At 38.1% G+C, this 15,618-nt stretch overlaps 1 protein-coding gene across 2 annotated transcripts; it reads right to left on the bottom strand.

Moving 5' to 3' along the window:
• Window positions 1–1,398: 1,398 nt before the first annotated feature.
• sapcd2 (suppressor APC domain containing 2) lies at window positions 1,399–14,616 on the bottom strand. Of its 2 annotated transcripts, none has more exons than XM_046839759.1 (6): window positions 12,520–14,616; window positions 9,407–9,546; window positions 5,230–5,376; window positions 4,881–4,982; window positions 4,569–4,658; window positions 1,399–3,865 (listed from the first exon to the last, which is right to left on the bottom strand). In XM_046839759.1, exons 1-6 carry the CDS (start codon window positions 13,220–13,222, stop codon window positions 3,737–3,739), a joined length of 1,311 nt encoding a protein of 436 aa, XP_046695715.1. In that variant the 5' UTR covers window positions 13,223–14,616; the 3' UTR covers window positions 1,399–3,736. The 2 variants fall into 2 exon arrangements, with proteins under 2 accessions (XP_046695715.1, XP_046695714.1); XM_046839758.1 differs by having other exon boundaries at window positions 4,569–4,682; window positions 12,520–13,963.
• Window positions 14,617–15,618: the final 1,002 nt, after the last annotated feature.

Below are 15,618 nucleotides of genomic sequence, written 5' to 3'. Positions count from 1 at the left end.
AGTGTGTAAAGCCCTGGTATCGCTCAAGGCCCTTAACCCTTTGTGCTTCAGGTGCACCGTATCATGGCTGACCCTGCGCTCTGACCCCAGGTGCGGAGAACGAATTTCGCTGTAATGTATATGTGACAAATAAAGGCTATTCTTCTATTCTATAAAGCTGTTATTCATTCTAAGGGAGGATTTTTTAATGAAAATCAAGTGCAACACCTGTACATTTATACACCATTAATTTTCCGAGTTTGTTGCATAAACAAATGGAACATGCACAAACCATAACAAAAGACATACAGTACAGACCAAAAGTTTGGACACACCTTCTCATTCAAAGAGTTTTCTTTATTTTCATGACTATGAAAATTGTAGATTCACACTGAAGGCATCAAAACTATGAATTAGCACATGTGGAATTATATATGGAATTATATACATAACAAAAAAGTGTGAAACAACTGAAAAATGTCATATTCTTGGTTCTTCAAAGTAGCCACCTTTTGCTTTGATTACTGCTTTGCACACTCTTGGCATTCTCTTGATGAGCTTCAAGAGGTAGTCACCTGAAATGGTCTTCCAACAGTCTTAAAGGAGTTCCCCGAGAGATGCTTGGCACTTGTTGGCCCTTTTGCCTTCACTCTGCGGTCCAGCTCACCCCTAAACCATCTCGATTGGGTTCAGGTCCGGTGACTGTGGAGGCCAGGTCATCTGGCGCAGCACCCCATCACTCTCCTTCTTGGTCAAATAGCCCTTGATGCCTTCAGTGTGAATCTACAATTTTCATAGTCATGAAAATAAAGAAAACTCTTTGAATGAGAAGGTGTGTCCAAACCTTTGGTCTGTACTGTACATACTGTTTGACAGACTTTTGACTGGTACTGTATATCACTTTACATTTAATTATTTAATTTATTTACCATAAATAAATGTATTTTCATTCCCAAAGGCTCATAACTTCTTAGGGAATGTATTTGGGAAATGAAATGCAGAACTTTAAACAGTGTTTAAATTATTTATTTTTAACATTGATCCAGGAAGTTGATATAACTTTTGGAAACCTCTTATGCCAAACAAAATAAACACCTTATTTTCTCAAATTTTAGTTATCTCTAATCAGACATCAGGTTGCATTTCCTGTTTAATTTAATTTATTTTAGTAATCCGTCGTCGAGATCTTAAATATCAAGTATCATTCAGATATTATATATCCGTATTCTGTGTAAAGAACAATACAAGTTCAGTGAGCCTGTGCCTTACTGGAGCCTCAAATTCCTGTTATTGGTAACAGGAGTGTAACTCAAAGGTTTTGATGTGTTCTGCACTACTTTTCTGCACACCACAGTAAAATGTGGTTATGTGAGATATCTTTTCTTGTCCATTCTCTCCAGTAAAGAAAATAAACGTTTGTTATTTTTCTAAGAGTGTTTATTTAACTATGTTTTTAGAACCCTTCAAATAGAGGTTGAACCTTACAACAAAGAACCCCAATGTTCAGGTATGACTCCATTTAAAGCCCCTTGTGAAATTTGACAAACCGTGTGTCTGCACTGGTTACAACCATCAAGAAGTAATTTATACCACCCAACACAATTCATTTGTCACACACACTATGGTCCTTCAAACAATATCTCAGACTTGTACAGTTCTAGCGAGACGAACACCACATGAAGTTGTTCGTGTACATTCAAAAAATACAGAGAAAATAAAAACGCTCTCCTCCCTCGACCGTCTTTCACTCGACACTCCAAGTCTTTTTCACATGCAAAGAACCGTCCTGCATCATACCTCGAAATTCCCTCCATCTTGCCAAAAAAAAAACGTACCTATTAAAGCCATTCATTTGAAGGGGGGGATCTGGGGGCAAAGGAGGAACCAAAAAAGAGATGGTTTTACAAATAATAAAAAAAAGCTTATTCAGGACTGAGTAAACATGTACTCCAGGACAAAACCTACAAGATCACCAGGTGCCAGGTGTGTTCACTTGATGAAAGAGATGAAAACACTAGGGAATGTTTGTACAAATGATGTTGCAAGAGTTTGCGCAAGGGAAGAAATTAAGAGCCAAAACACAGTACTGAGTATTGGCAATTCCATTGTCTGTAGAACTTAAGAGCTGAAAAAACACCAATACTGAAAATCAAATCAATGTGATTATGGTTAATTCAGTTGGACAAGGAGTAAGACCACTTATTTTCAATGATTGTGATGATTTTTGCATCGTGTAAATCACTTTTTACCGAACTGTTCAGTAGAAAGTGATTTACACTACAACCTTTGCACCTTCATTTCATTCGCTCGTTTAAAACCCATTTCAGTACCGTATTTTAAAACATACAAACAAATCCTGGCATCTGTTGAAACTGTGGGTCTGTGATTCTTGAGTGTGGTTGAGTTCAGGGTTCATTATAAACTTCTCATTCTCTCATCGTACCTTTCAGTGCTTAGGAATGTAAATCCCACTATTTACAGTTCTTCATAGGCCTCATTTATCAATCGTTTGTAAAGTTGTGTAAAAAACGTGTTCTTAGGCTTCGCAGACATTCACAGTACACTTGATGTATATGTGGCGCCCACGAGATTTTATAAAAGGCAATGTGGAAAATTAGTGAGGACTAAACAGTGAAAGAGCGCCCCCTAAAGGCGGTGCTCACTAAATACTCAATTGTACTTATTTTAAACTGCGTGCATAGAAGATGGAGTGTCAACACTTGTCCTCCTAAGAAATGAAGGCCACATGCTAATGTTGTGTGTCAAATAATATACTTGTGTACATGTCTACATTCATATTATATATCAATATTATATATCTATCCATATTATATATGTGTGTGGGGGGGGATAGACACAATCAAGTGGAAGTTGCTTAATCTTCCAAAAGTACATAATAATCAAGCAAAAAATTTGATTGATTGCAATTCAATTACAATTGAGGTACACATAATTCCAAATAAACTGACGTATGCAATTGCAATAAAAAATAATTTAAATCTATGCCAATTATACGACTCAAGCTCTGGTATCGCCAGTATCAGTATGAGCTTTGAGCAAGGCCTTTAACCTTATGTGCTAGAGAGGTGTGTAACATGGCTGACCCTGCACTCTGACCCCAGCTTCCTAACATCTCTGGGATATGCAAACAGAAAGAATTTTACTATGCTGTAAAGTAAAACGCACCTTGTAAGGTTTACATTAGTGATGTACATTTACACAAACTCCGCAGCTCTCATAGCTACCAAACATTTTTCCGAGCTAAAGGTATTTTTCTCATGATTTCCAAAACTCACTCAGATCGTAGCCAGTTTGATAAATGAGGCCCAGAATGACAAAAATCCATAATATGAGATCACCGTTTCTTCATCTGACTGTTGTCTGTCATATGATGGTTTCAGGAGTGTAATGATCATAGAGCATTCGTGTACATTCATAAAAAGAAAAACAAGAAACAAAACTTGAAAATACAACTCAAGTTCAAACTGGAAGCCACTGATCCATCAACATCTGTCAGTGCACAAAAACGTGGCAACAGTCATGCAAAAGTGGTTTAAAGATAGAGCCGCTCTTGCTTGTGAAGAAATGTGTGACATTTAACCTCTGCGTGTGTTTGCGTGCAGTCAAACAGAAGCGCATCAGTACACCATGAAAGCAGCAGTCACTGTAAAGTCACAGTCTGGTGTATTGAGGGAGTGTTTTCAGTCCTTTGGCTAAGTAAAAGTTGGGATTTGGCTGTGGTCTGTGAACCAAATCCTTATATGAAGGTTGAATCGAAGACACTGTTTTCATGAGCGGTGCGAGCTCGGGCTTCAAACAGTTGCTTAATCAGAGCTGATTTCTCCTGCTCCAACTGAGTAATGCGTTCACTCTTCTCCGTCACCTCCTGAGACAAGAACAAAAAAGCAAATATTTTGATTAAACAAATCAGTGTCACAGCATCCATAAACACACACACACACACACACACACACACACACACACACACACACACACACATATATATATTCTTGTAAATGTTTTAAAGTAATAATGGTGTTTTAAATTAGGTAAATCATCAGGACACCAAAAGGAACTTTTGCTATGTTTCCACACGGACGGTTTTAATTGCCGGATGTGCTCATCATGGCCGATGACTTAGCGCATCAGTAAAACAAATAGTGGTTAAAACTTTATTTTTTGGAGTTTATTTGATTACATTTTTTGTATATCTGAGTAAAGAAATGATGTCGTGAATAAATGTGTGTTGTGTTGAAGGTTTTCATTTTGCCTCTTTTAGATTTATTTATACTTTTAATAAAAATGTTTAAACGGAAATGCATGTAGCATTAATTGCGCATTAATAAAATTAGTGTGTTTAAAATTAATTTGTGTTAATGTGTTATTCACGTGTTTATACCTGTACATAATTGTGTCAACTAGTGAAGTGGCATTAAAACTCTTTGTGTTAATAGATATTTATTTTGAGATAAATTAATTTGGTAAATAATTGAGTGTAAATCTCATCCTGATTTCTACTTTTATATCGCTATACATTAAATCAGATTTGTCCCTGATTTTCGACTTGGTGAGAAGTGTAACGGTTTAACCTTTGTGAGAAGGTGGTTCTGATCCTTCAGTCTCTGGATGGCTTGTGGAGGAGCAGGAACGGGTGGGACACTTGGAGAAACGATAGAAGTCTGTGCATTCGGAGAGGGGAATGACTGCCAAAAAAGATCAGGCAGTGGCACTGGTTTTAATAAGTGTATACAACACAAAAACACGTTTAAAAGAAAAAAGCATGACAAAATGGCACACATGATGCCTCACTGAAAAAACCCCAGCTCTGAATACCTCCCAATAAACACATTCACCATTAAACAAATTATTAAAATACAGTAAGATAAAGACAATAAACGAACCATTCCAGAGCAGGAAATGAGCTCACTAAGGCAGCGGTTCACTTCCTGTAGTTTGGGCAGGAGGACGTTCAAGCGACATTGATTGGATTCTGTTAGAAAATCCTAATAACAGAAAGACAGGGATACAAATTAATTCACAGTTTAACATCTATTATTGTATTAATTCTTATTATTAATTATATTATGATTAGAATACTAATAGTAATAATAATACTAATATAGCAACTATATAAATATATAATCAATGCATCTGACATACTAATAATTGTTCTATGGATATTTTACAGTGTGTGTGTGTGTGTGTGTGTGTGTGTGTGTGTGCTTGTGTGTGTTTTCATGTGTTACACACAGTGAGGTGGCCACTCTGCCCGATTAGCCTCTGTCTTTCGTTCACGTTGTGGATTTGACTCTGGTACCACTCTCTCGCTCTCTCCACCACATCCAGTCCAGACAGCAGTGAGTCCTTCTCCTGCTCCAGCTCCTTCATCTGCTTTAGCTATAGATCACATGACCACAAAGTTAATATGGTAGCTACGGGTTTCATAAATATATCCTTTATAATTTAAATATGAGCAGGATGATGATCAATCTGACTGGATTTATTCTAAGTCAAATATTTCTGGTATCTTGAAACCTGATACCAAAACTCTCTTTAAGTATTGTAGGGAAATGTAATATAAATTTGTGCTTAAGAAATTCACGACAAAAAAACAATCCTGAAAAACGTTCCCATTATTAAGACTGTAAGTAAATGGTATCATTCTGCTTTTAACTGGCTTTGGCAAATTTAGTGCTTGCCCTTCAGGCATGATAGCCATTCTCAGAGTCACTTTCAGGTTGCCATGGCACAGTCACGACTCTTTGTTTCGCATTTTTAGCAACAAAAACCCCGAATTGCATGTTTACTCCACACAGCGAACATTCGAAACAGCACGCATGTTCATGTCAAAATCAGGATTCTGCAAACTTTAGTAATTAGCAATTAGTCATTTTATTTCTTGGCGATCAAAATCAAAGTCCAGTCCATTTTTCTGCATGTTAAAGTAAAAAATATTCAATTTTTTAACGAAATTTAAAGGCAGCATGAATGAGTTTCGCACTGCTGCACAAATGCATATAAAGTGCAGTTGCCTTTCAACAGCCAACTCCTCACTTGAATGGGAGCAAAGGGACAACCATGAAGAGCAAGAGAGAGAGAGAGAGAGAGAGAGAGAGAGAGAGAGAGAGAGAGAAAGAGAGAGAGGAGAGGTGTGGGTCAGGCCATGTGTTTATGTGTGTGGGCTAAATCCTCTTTGTAAAAGAGAAACAGAACAGGGGGGGGCAGACAGCATGAGCCAATCTCACAGTTAAAGTGACACGACATGACAGACCATGACATCACCTGACAGAAAGAAGATAGACATGGAGCCTCTTTTGGATGAAAGGACGGTTTAAACAAACTTGAGTTCATTTACATTAAGAAATTGCTTCAGGCTGAAAAGCAAGCCATGATTTAAAGAGCCAGTAAGTGTGTGTGGGAGGAAAAAGACTACAGAAAAGAGAAACAGGTTTGGTTTGTTCCATTGTACCACAGACAACTTAGAAATATGCAAGCGGTCGCTAAAGTCAGAAGAAAAATTCTCCAATCTTGTGAAATAAACACCTAATGTTAGAAGTCTTGCAGAACTTTACCAAGTCAGTAAATAATTGTTTCTAATATTACTAGAAATGCACACGCTTGATAATGCCATTATACAAAGAATTTCAACATGGTAATAAGCACCACTTCAGTGAAGAGTTATGACTTTTGAGCACTCGTTCCATGGACAGATCATACGTTTAAAAGTCATCGGAATCTCACAAATCTCACGCACTGTGTTGTGGCCTCCTACATTGGTTGTCAAATTTTGCTATGCAACACACAAGTCTGCATAAGACATCCATGTTTTGAGAAGTTAAAAGTCCCGATCCAGAAATTTCAAGTACAATGGAGAGCAGGACCTCCTTAATCCTTTCACGCATTTTCATCATCAACATGCAGACACACCTCATGGCTGTAAGTTTATCCATTCCAGAGTGCCTCGACTATTTACCTCACCGCTCTGCGTCTAGTTCACCCACTCACTCCTTCACTCACCCAGTAGAAAAAGTGTAAGGCTTTGCTGGAGTACAAGCTGCTGCTCAGGGGGATGAAGACGGTGGTGTAGGCAGCCCAAACTGTGCCAGCTCCCAGGCCCGGGGGCCCGAGCCGGCTCACCACCATGAGGATGGAGGAATTACAAGGGAGAGAGGAAAGAACTTGACAGCGGAAGACGCAAGAGTCAAGTGTCAGCGAGTAAGCCGGAGAGAGGTAAAGAAAAAGAAACAGAGAGAAAGAGAGAGGCAGAGTCAGAGAGGGGGAAAAGAACAGAAATGAAAGTTAGAAGAGGGGGAGCAGCACATACCAGGGGAGGGGCACAAAGAGGGAACAGGGGGAGGGGGGGATTGGAGTAAAGAGGGGGTGTGGTAAGTCGTGGTCATGGATAATGTAACACGGTTCTGGTTTTAGCAGAATATTTAACACTTTGCACACTATAAACATTCTGATTTCATTACACTTGTAATGGCAGGATTATTAATTCAGATTTAACTCAAGTAAATGTCAAAAACACAAACAAAAAGTATTAGCACCATATGTGTTTTATAAACACACAGAAACTGTGAAGCCGTCACAAATGTTTCTTATTTAATAAAAAATCTAAATTATAGTTCACGACTGTTAGATAAATCAAGCACGAGAAAACTCAAAAACTTGGAAAGGAAAAACGAAAGATACAAGTTTTCTAGTTCTAAGTGTGTCAAACGTTTGGTGAATGCTGATTGGCCAACATTAAAATATTTAACGCACACTCTAAACATACAGAAGATACAATTCACTGATTCGCATCGGTGCGTCTGCATTAATGTTAACATTGTGATGCATCGTTTAAAAAAAAAGTGTGCAGCGGATACAAGTTGGCATTTGTATCGCGATGCATCGTTTTTTAACATATTTGCATTGATAAAATGGTTAGAAAATAAAAAGGTTTTTTTATATATAATTATTAGTAGATGTGCTACACTTTTATTTAGAAAGTGTCCAACAATTTGTAACCAGTATTTTATATGTAGATTGATTGCTCCTCGCTAAACTGTTTTTTAGTGCATTCTCTCAGCACCACTGCTGCAATTGAATATGATGTATCACAACGCTAGGAGACCGAGGTGTGTCCCGAGAAAGTAACAGAATATAGATTAACATGGCAGAGGTAGAGCTGCATCTTCCTCAACACAGAACTGGAAAATAATGTTTTATATTTTTTTTCCGTTTGTGAAAGGGCCATGCGTTAAAAGTCAGAAGGCACTTAAGTAAATGTATGATTTGCTGTTTCTTGTATGATTGTTAAAAACTTCGGTTTCAGAAAAACAATCTGTACAATATTAAATTGCATAGCATAATTTTTCTATTGCATCGTTAATAGGGCATCATAATAGGGGTAAATCGTATCAGTAGCTGCGCCATATGTATCGTTAATGTATCGTATCGTTAGATAGGCATCAAGAACTGAAACGCAACGGCCTCAGTTATTGAGATGCACATGCCTAGTGATACATTTGTTTTCTATAACTTTACCATCTTTCCTGTACTTTAAAAATATATATATATATATATATATATATATATATATATATATATATATATATATATAGTTTGGGTTTCCAGGATTTAAAATTTCCAGGTGATTTGTGTTTTTACGTTACTAAAATGCAAGAATCTACAATGCAAATGTCATAATTCTAAAAATTTCAAGATGGCAAAACTGCCTCAGTGAATGACCCTGAGTTTTCCAGAACTCGATGCACTCTAGATGGATGTTAAAATAAAACGTTTAAAAGGTATGACAATGCCAAATACCACTCAAGCCAATTACAGACTAAAATATAGACATTTCTTACATAATTTACAATATACAGTATAATATAATATTATTTCACTAGATTCAGAAAAACTGTTAAAGGTTATAGCGCTCATGTTTTATCAATATCAGAATCTCTCATCTATTGAGAGTGCAGTGCAAAGTAATAGAGAGTTTGTTGGAGAAGTGAAGAAAAGAGTGCAGGCAGGGTGGAGTGGGTGGAGAAGAGTGATAGCAGGAGTGATTTGTGTTAGAAGGGTATCTGTGAGAGTGAAAGGGAAAGTTTATAGGACTGTGGTGAGACCTGCGATGATGTATGGTTTAGAGACAGTGGCATGGAGCCACCAGGAAGGAGAAAAAGAGAAATACCAAAAAGAAGGTTCATGGATGTGGTGAGGGAAGACATGCAGGTAGTTGGTTTAAAAGAGGCAGATGTAGAGGACAGGGGGGTATGGAGACGGATGATCCGCTGTGGTGACCCCTAATGGGAGCAGCCGGAAGAATAAGATTTTCAGCTTAATAAAGATTTTTATATTATCACTTTATCCCTGCTGAAGGCCAGAAGGACGATTGATGAAGTGTGAATCAGTTTAGCTTTTGGTTGTTTCATACCATTCCATAGTCGACCCCATTAGTGATGGTGTGTCGCCTCGGCTCTTCTCGGCTCCTGCTGTGCCTCCTGGTCGCTGCGAACCCTGTCGTAGACTCACTCTGTGACCGAGGCAGACCAACACGTTCACCATGCTGCTGACCTGAGATTCAAAGAAAGAACATCGAGGCCAAGATTAGAAGAAGTTTTCTATTTATAAAACAGCTCTGGATCATGACAACACTTCTATCTCTCAACACCACAAGATGGAGCTGATCTTGCATTAAGGCTTATGGCTTTTTTCTAAACTATTTTTCTAGGGAGAATATAGGAGCGGTATGTTTTAGGTTTAATAAGACACATTCTCATGAAAGTGTAATATAATGGACTGCAAATACATTTCATCTCATGACATAGAGTAAATACCACAATTATTTTTTCTGAAAGGAGCAGGTTAACTCGATTAGTCATGCAAGCAACCTGTCGTCTGCTATCCTCAGGCTCTTCCGCTGTAAAATATAATTAAAACGTAATAGTACGTAGTTAGGACACTTATTCATTAAAGGAATGAAGGGAGCTAATTATATAATATCTCACCACATCTATTTTTCAGTTATTCTTTTAAAACCTGACGTTTTATAGTTAACTATTCTCACAAAAAAATCTGCCTCAACAAATGCCTTCAATAAGCATGTAATAGAAAAATACTGTAGTTTTGCAGTATTGTCAATTTGCTGACAAATAAAATTAAGTGGTAAGTATTGTCCAAAAAAAAAAATGTACTTTGTTTTTGTAAACAAAAATTGAATAACAGGTGTATGGATAATTTTTCCAGGTGCTCAGGACAATTCTGTGCATGAGCTAATATATTTTGTTTTGGACTTACAACACTGTATTCGCTCTATACACAAGGGTGTTAGAATTACATTTAAGGTGAGGAGGCCAAAGGTGTTTCAGTGGATTGAGTTCAGAGCTCAGGCCACTCAAGAACTTCCACTCCAACCTATGTAAAACCATTTGTTCATGGAGCTGGTTTTGTTCACAGGCCCATTGTGATGCTGGAACAAGTTTGGGTCTTCTAGTTCACTTTTAAACATGAATACCCTGAATTAGGGTTCTATATAGGTATAATAAGCAATTTTTAAAATATATTGTTTTTTTTGTCAGATTAATTAAAAAAAGATGATAGTAATAAAACGAAATTTAAAAAATCGGCTGACTAATCAATTATCAAAATGAGCCCTAGTTGAGACCTTTTATTGTGCACCTGAAAGTTAACGGTAAAAATAACCAAAGAAATAAAATATTACAGTACAAGATATAAAAGGGACAATTAAGTGATATTATCTCAGAAATGTGGGATGAAACCTTCAGAACAATATTTACTTGTGATAAAGTCTCCCCATAGCTGAAGAAAACAAACTCTACCAGATTTGATTTTCCCACAATCATCATCATCATTGTTGTTAATTAATGATTAACTAATGTACAGTAACATGCTTAGAATCATAACATCTATAGAAGGTGGGTTTCATCCACTTGGATCCACATCTTTAGCACCTCCTCTCATCACATTTCTCTGAATAGATAACACCTCAGGTCTGGGAAGTCTCTTCCATTACACATACCAAATGCTGAGCAAATGTTAATCACTACTGACAAATGGCTCAACCAGGGGAGTTAAGGGTGTGACTGTTGAGAGAAAAAAAACAACTATAGATAATCTTGAAGCACAAAGACTTTTTAGACGAGTGTTACAAGGTTTTACCGGGTACTCAGGATAGAATAGAGGTATAGTTTTGTACAAGGCAAGCGCCAACAAGCTCCACTGCCCAACCTCTTTTTCTTTATCAAATCAAGATAAAGTTGAAATAGAGACCAACTGACGGGAGAAAAAAAATCTCCGGGCCAGACAAGATCATTGTTACTAATGCTGTTTTGAAAGCGATTTAGAAAAAGACCTCTACTCAACCATGGGTTTGACAGGTTTATGGACTGGGTGTTCATTTATCTTTGACGATCCACCAGTTGGAGCAAGAAAAAACAACATTTCAAACAGACTTCACCTCAGACCTGATCTGCAGCCTCCCTTTTCTGATGTAAGAGCCAAGGCCTGATATAACTGTACTTCGCCCCTGGCAATGTCAGACTCATAGCTCCAGATATTTGAAGAGGAGTAAAAAGAGTGCGGAAAGTAAAAAAAAAAATGCAGTCTGTAAATAAAAAAATGGGTTAACACGGGCAGCGCTCACAAGCAGTGATCTGGAAGGAATAGTCAAATCACATCCAGTCCATGAAATCTCAGTTAGACTTTCAGGAAATGCAAAAACGCAAATGCTCATCGTGATGTCCTACTACTTCTGGTTCTAAAATTTTTACTTTTTGGACCATATAGTGCACAGCCATACAAAATAATGATTCAGAGTGGCCCGATCCAAACGGGTTCCCTTCAGAGTCTGGTTCCACCTGTGGTTTTTTGTTTCAAAATTGTAAAGCTCTTCGGAATCGTATTCACCTGGTGGAAAAGCTTTTGCTGTCTCACCATGTCCACCTGGGTTCTCATTGGGTTTTCCTAGTTTTCTCCAAAATCAGGCTGCCTTCAGTAGTCCAACTGATCTATTGTAGTTCAATCACTCACACCTAGTTGTGTTGACTCAGTGGTTACGATTTCAAGTTACACAGATGAGGGCCATGCCTTCAAATCTCAGCACCATCAAACTGCTATTGTTGGGTTCTTTGTTCAAAACTCATAACTATCAGGTCAGTTGGATCCTGCACCATTTATTAAATGCCCTTATCCACCTTGATTTATCTCATTTAAACAACTGAGTAGTTGAGAGCTGAAGAACATGCTCAAGAGCCGAGCAGTGGCTGTTTGGTCCAGGTGGGATTTGAACTTACAACCTTCCAATCAGACTCCACCAACTTAACCATACATCAACAAAATGTTATGGATTATTATGACCTGACATCACCATCATACATATTGTTCTCAAGATAGGCTTTGGATCCATGACCCTTACAAGCTCATTTTGATCTCCTCCCCCACTTGGACCCCTTGAACCAAAGGGGAACTGGGACCAGAGAAATAGGATTGATGTATTAATTACTTAGTTTGAATGTATAAGGAATTTACCTGGCTTGTGAAAAATGGGATCAACCGAGATTGATTCGGCTGACTGCACACGGGTGGGCCCCTGCCCCCGAAACGAATCTGCCCGGTCGGGCGCCGCGTGAACGCGCTCCAGGCTCCTGCCGTTCCTCGTGCACGGCTGCGCGCCGGAATTCGCGTAGGACGAGGAGTCGCTCGCGCAGCGTTTGCTCGCGCTGGCGTAGGCACGTCCCCTGTCCCTGTCCCTTCCGCCGCCGTGATGAACATTAGTCCCGTTGCTCGGCCCGAGCGGTCGCACTCTGAACCCGTTTGGAAGGAAGTGCTGCTTCTGTGCGTGGTTTGGAGGACGCGCGATGTCCGGGTGGAGGATCGACGACCGGAGTCCCGCGACGAAGCGCTCGAAAGTCAGGCAGCCGTGCGGCGGCGCGATCCGCCTCAGACTCTCCAGCACACCGCCGGGAAGATCCTGCGCTTCTGCGCCTTGCCACCGACTTTCGATCTCTGAGATGTGCACGAAACCCCGCTTTCCATCATCTAGTATGTCGAACAGAGTCCTCAGGCTGTGCAGAAAGGCTTTGGGTAGACCCTCAGACCACTCTGCGTCTTGTGATTGCATACCGGGGTTTTTCAGAGCTTTGGGTTTATTCTCCACACACTCGTTCCTGACAGCCGAGATGCAGCTCAAACCGGTCGGTTTGCACCGGGGATCTGCTGCGATCAAAGCCATGAAATCCCGATCCCAAAAACTATATTTTCTTCAGGAATCGATAAAAATGGATCACTTGGATACTCACACCAGATTTTATCTCTTCCTCTTTCTCTTCCACACATTCCCGAGTCTCAACCCGCACAACTTTCTCCGCATTATTTTTTTTTCAATAGATCCGCCCTTGGGACGGTTGATCATCGGCGCTCTGATTGGTTGCGCGATGAGCCGCGTCACGCTGATTGGCTGCTCTAAACGCATCAGGCTTTGAGTTTTTGTTCTTCATAGATTTGAATAGCAGGAGGAACCAGGAGGTTCGATTTTTTTTCACTTGAAGTTGTGAACTCCTCCAGATGGCCGTGTAACATAACAATTTGATACTTTTTTTCTACTGAAAGAAACACATTTTAGTCTCTTTTTTCAGACTAATCAATATCAGACCTAACAGCAGGCAACTCATGGAGTCTCTGGGATATCAGAACATCGAGTAACCATTCATTCATTCGTTCATTCAACCATTTATGCATCCATTCATTAATTTATCCACCCATTCATTAATTATTTTATTAATTGATTCATTCATCCATATATTCATTCATTTCAGTAAAGATGAGTTTTTGTAATCATTCTACTTTGACAATTCTAACTTTGTTTTGCTACTTAATCATTCAGTGCTACCTTCTAGTCCTGATATGAATATCATTATGAGGAAAATTTGTGTAATTACAGGTAGAGAACCTTTTTTTAAATGAGATACTATTCCCTCAAAAAAAAAATAATAATAATTTTTTTTTCTCCTCTTTTTTATTTTCTTCTTAAAGGAATTTGAACACACCAGGTTGTAATCATGGCTTTAAACTCACACAAACTTCACAGTAAGATTTGAAGAAAGCTACAGGCGTCATAGCATAAAACATTGGGTTACAATTGTATGCATTACATTTAGAGAAAACAAATATATCACTGTGTCACTCAGTGGTTAAGGCATAATCACTCTTCTGCAAGATCTCCTGCACGTCCTCTCATTGTGTGTTTCACAATCATGATGGCAAACATACACTTTTTTATTGCAGTTCTGAGATCCCTGCGAATTGTGCATTAAAAGGGAACAATGTTGGATCGCTGCATTTAATAATCTTTTCTCTTATTAGAAACGTTGTAAAGGTTTTGTTTAATATAAATGCCTCAGGATTAGTGTGTACATTCAGACCTACAGATTCAGAAATATTTGTACAATTCTGTCCCCTAGACATAAAATCTTATCATAATATTTAGCATATATTTGTTATACTTAACGGTATTATCCATATCAGTAAATACACTAAAATATTAAAGGCTTCTAGGAGTAAAATGATTTTAAATCATGTCTAGGGTTCAAATCAGAGTTGCAGCCTGAACTTTGGTCTCTTTGTTTAACCTGAATAAAATTCATCCTTTGTTTCCCCAAATCTTTTGAGTTATCCATCACACACTGAGCTCACAGATATCAGACTTAAAGTGCAATTAGGTCAAGACAAAAACTTGCTTTAGTCCTAAACCCTTGATGATTTCTCCCGTCCTTTTTTCCTCCTCTGTACCGACAGTCAGGCTTCATCTGGATTACTCCAGGCTAGATTCCAGTGTATTTTCCATTAGTATTAAATGACTATTTATACCCTGTCCTTACATGACCATGAAATGAAATTTTATCACAAATGCCTATTTTAGTCCCCTAAACCCAGTACCCAGTCACTTTCCCACTTTTATTTTCATTGTAGTTTCTAAATAACTCTAAATATTAACCAATAATATTTTTAAAGACACATATGTTTTAACTACTAAATAAATAAGCTAATGCAATTTAAAGTATATGATTATTACTAGTTTATAATCATGTTAAACTGGATTTCTACTGTAAGGTCAACAATAATCTTTTATTCATATATATGCATATTTGTAATAAAAAAAATTTGGAAAAACTATTTATTTTATAGTTTTAAAACTACAATTCTTTACAAATAATTTTTGTTTCTTTAATGTCTAAGACATTGATCTAACCATGTTTAAGACCTATTTGTTTAGAAATCTTAAATGATTAACTTACATTGCAAACATTTAAATTTATGTTTCTTATCTAGAACAACGTATAACTGAGAAATTAAAAGTTAAGGGCCTTGCTCGAGGGCCCAAGAGCAGCAGATGATGAGATGCTGGGATTTAAACTCACAACCTTCCAATAAGATGTCAATGTCTTAACCAGCAAGCTACCACTTCCTCTCAAAGATTTGGCAGATATCTTAATCCAGAGTGACTTATATACAGGATTTAAGGGCCTTGCTTAAGGAACTAAGGGCCTTGTTTAGGAGCCAAGCAGTGGGCGCTTGGTAAACATTGGATTTAAATTAGAATAAATCACATATGCTACTATAAAAAACTTT

Source organism: Silurus meridionalis, chromosome 25 (assembly GCF_014805685.1).
Source record: "Silurus meridionalis isolate SWU-2019-XX chromosome 25, ASM1480568v1, whole genome shotgun sequence".
Lineage (NCBI taxonomy): Eukaryota > Metazoa > Chordata > Actinopteri > Siluriformes > Siluridae > Silurus > Silurus meridionalis.
The sequence above is the reverse complement of the archived record's forward strand: the minus strand, read 5'-3'. Positions and strand labels throughout refer to the sequence as shown.

Excerpts from the sequence above, each read along its gene's own strand:
- sapcd2 (XM_046839758.1), bottom strand. The coding sequence starts at position 13,222 with ATGGCTTTGATCGCAGCAGATCCCCGGTGCAAACCGACCGGTTTGAGC. Across the intron at positions 4,983-5,229 it reads GGCAGAGTGGCCACCTCACT|GATTTTCTAACAGAATCCAA; the intron begins GTGTGTAACACA and ends TTCTGTTATTAG. Across the intron at positions 3,866-4,568 it reads AGAACCACCTTCTCACAAAG|GAGGTGACGGAGAAGAGTGA; the intron begins GTTAAACCGTTA and ends TTCTTGTCTCAG.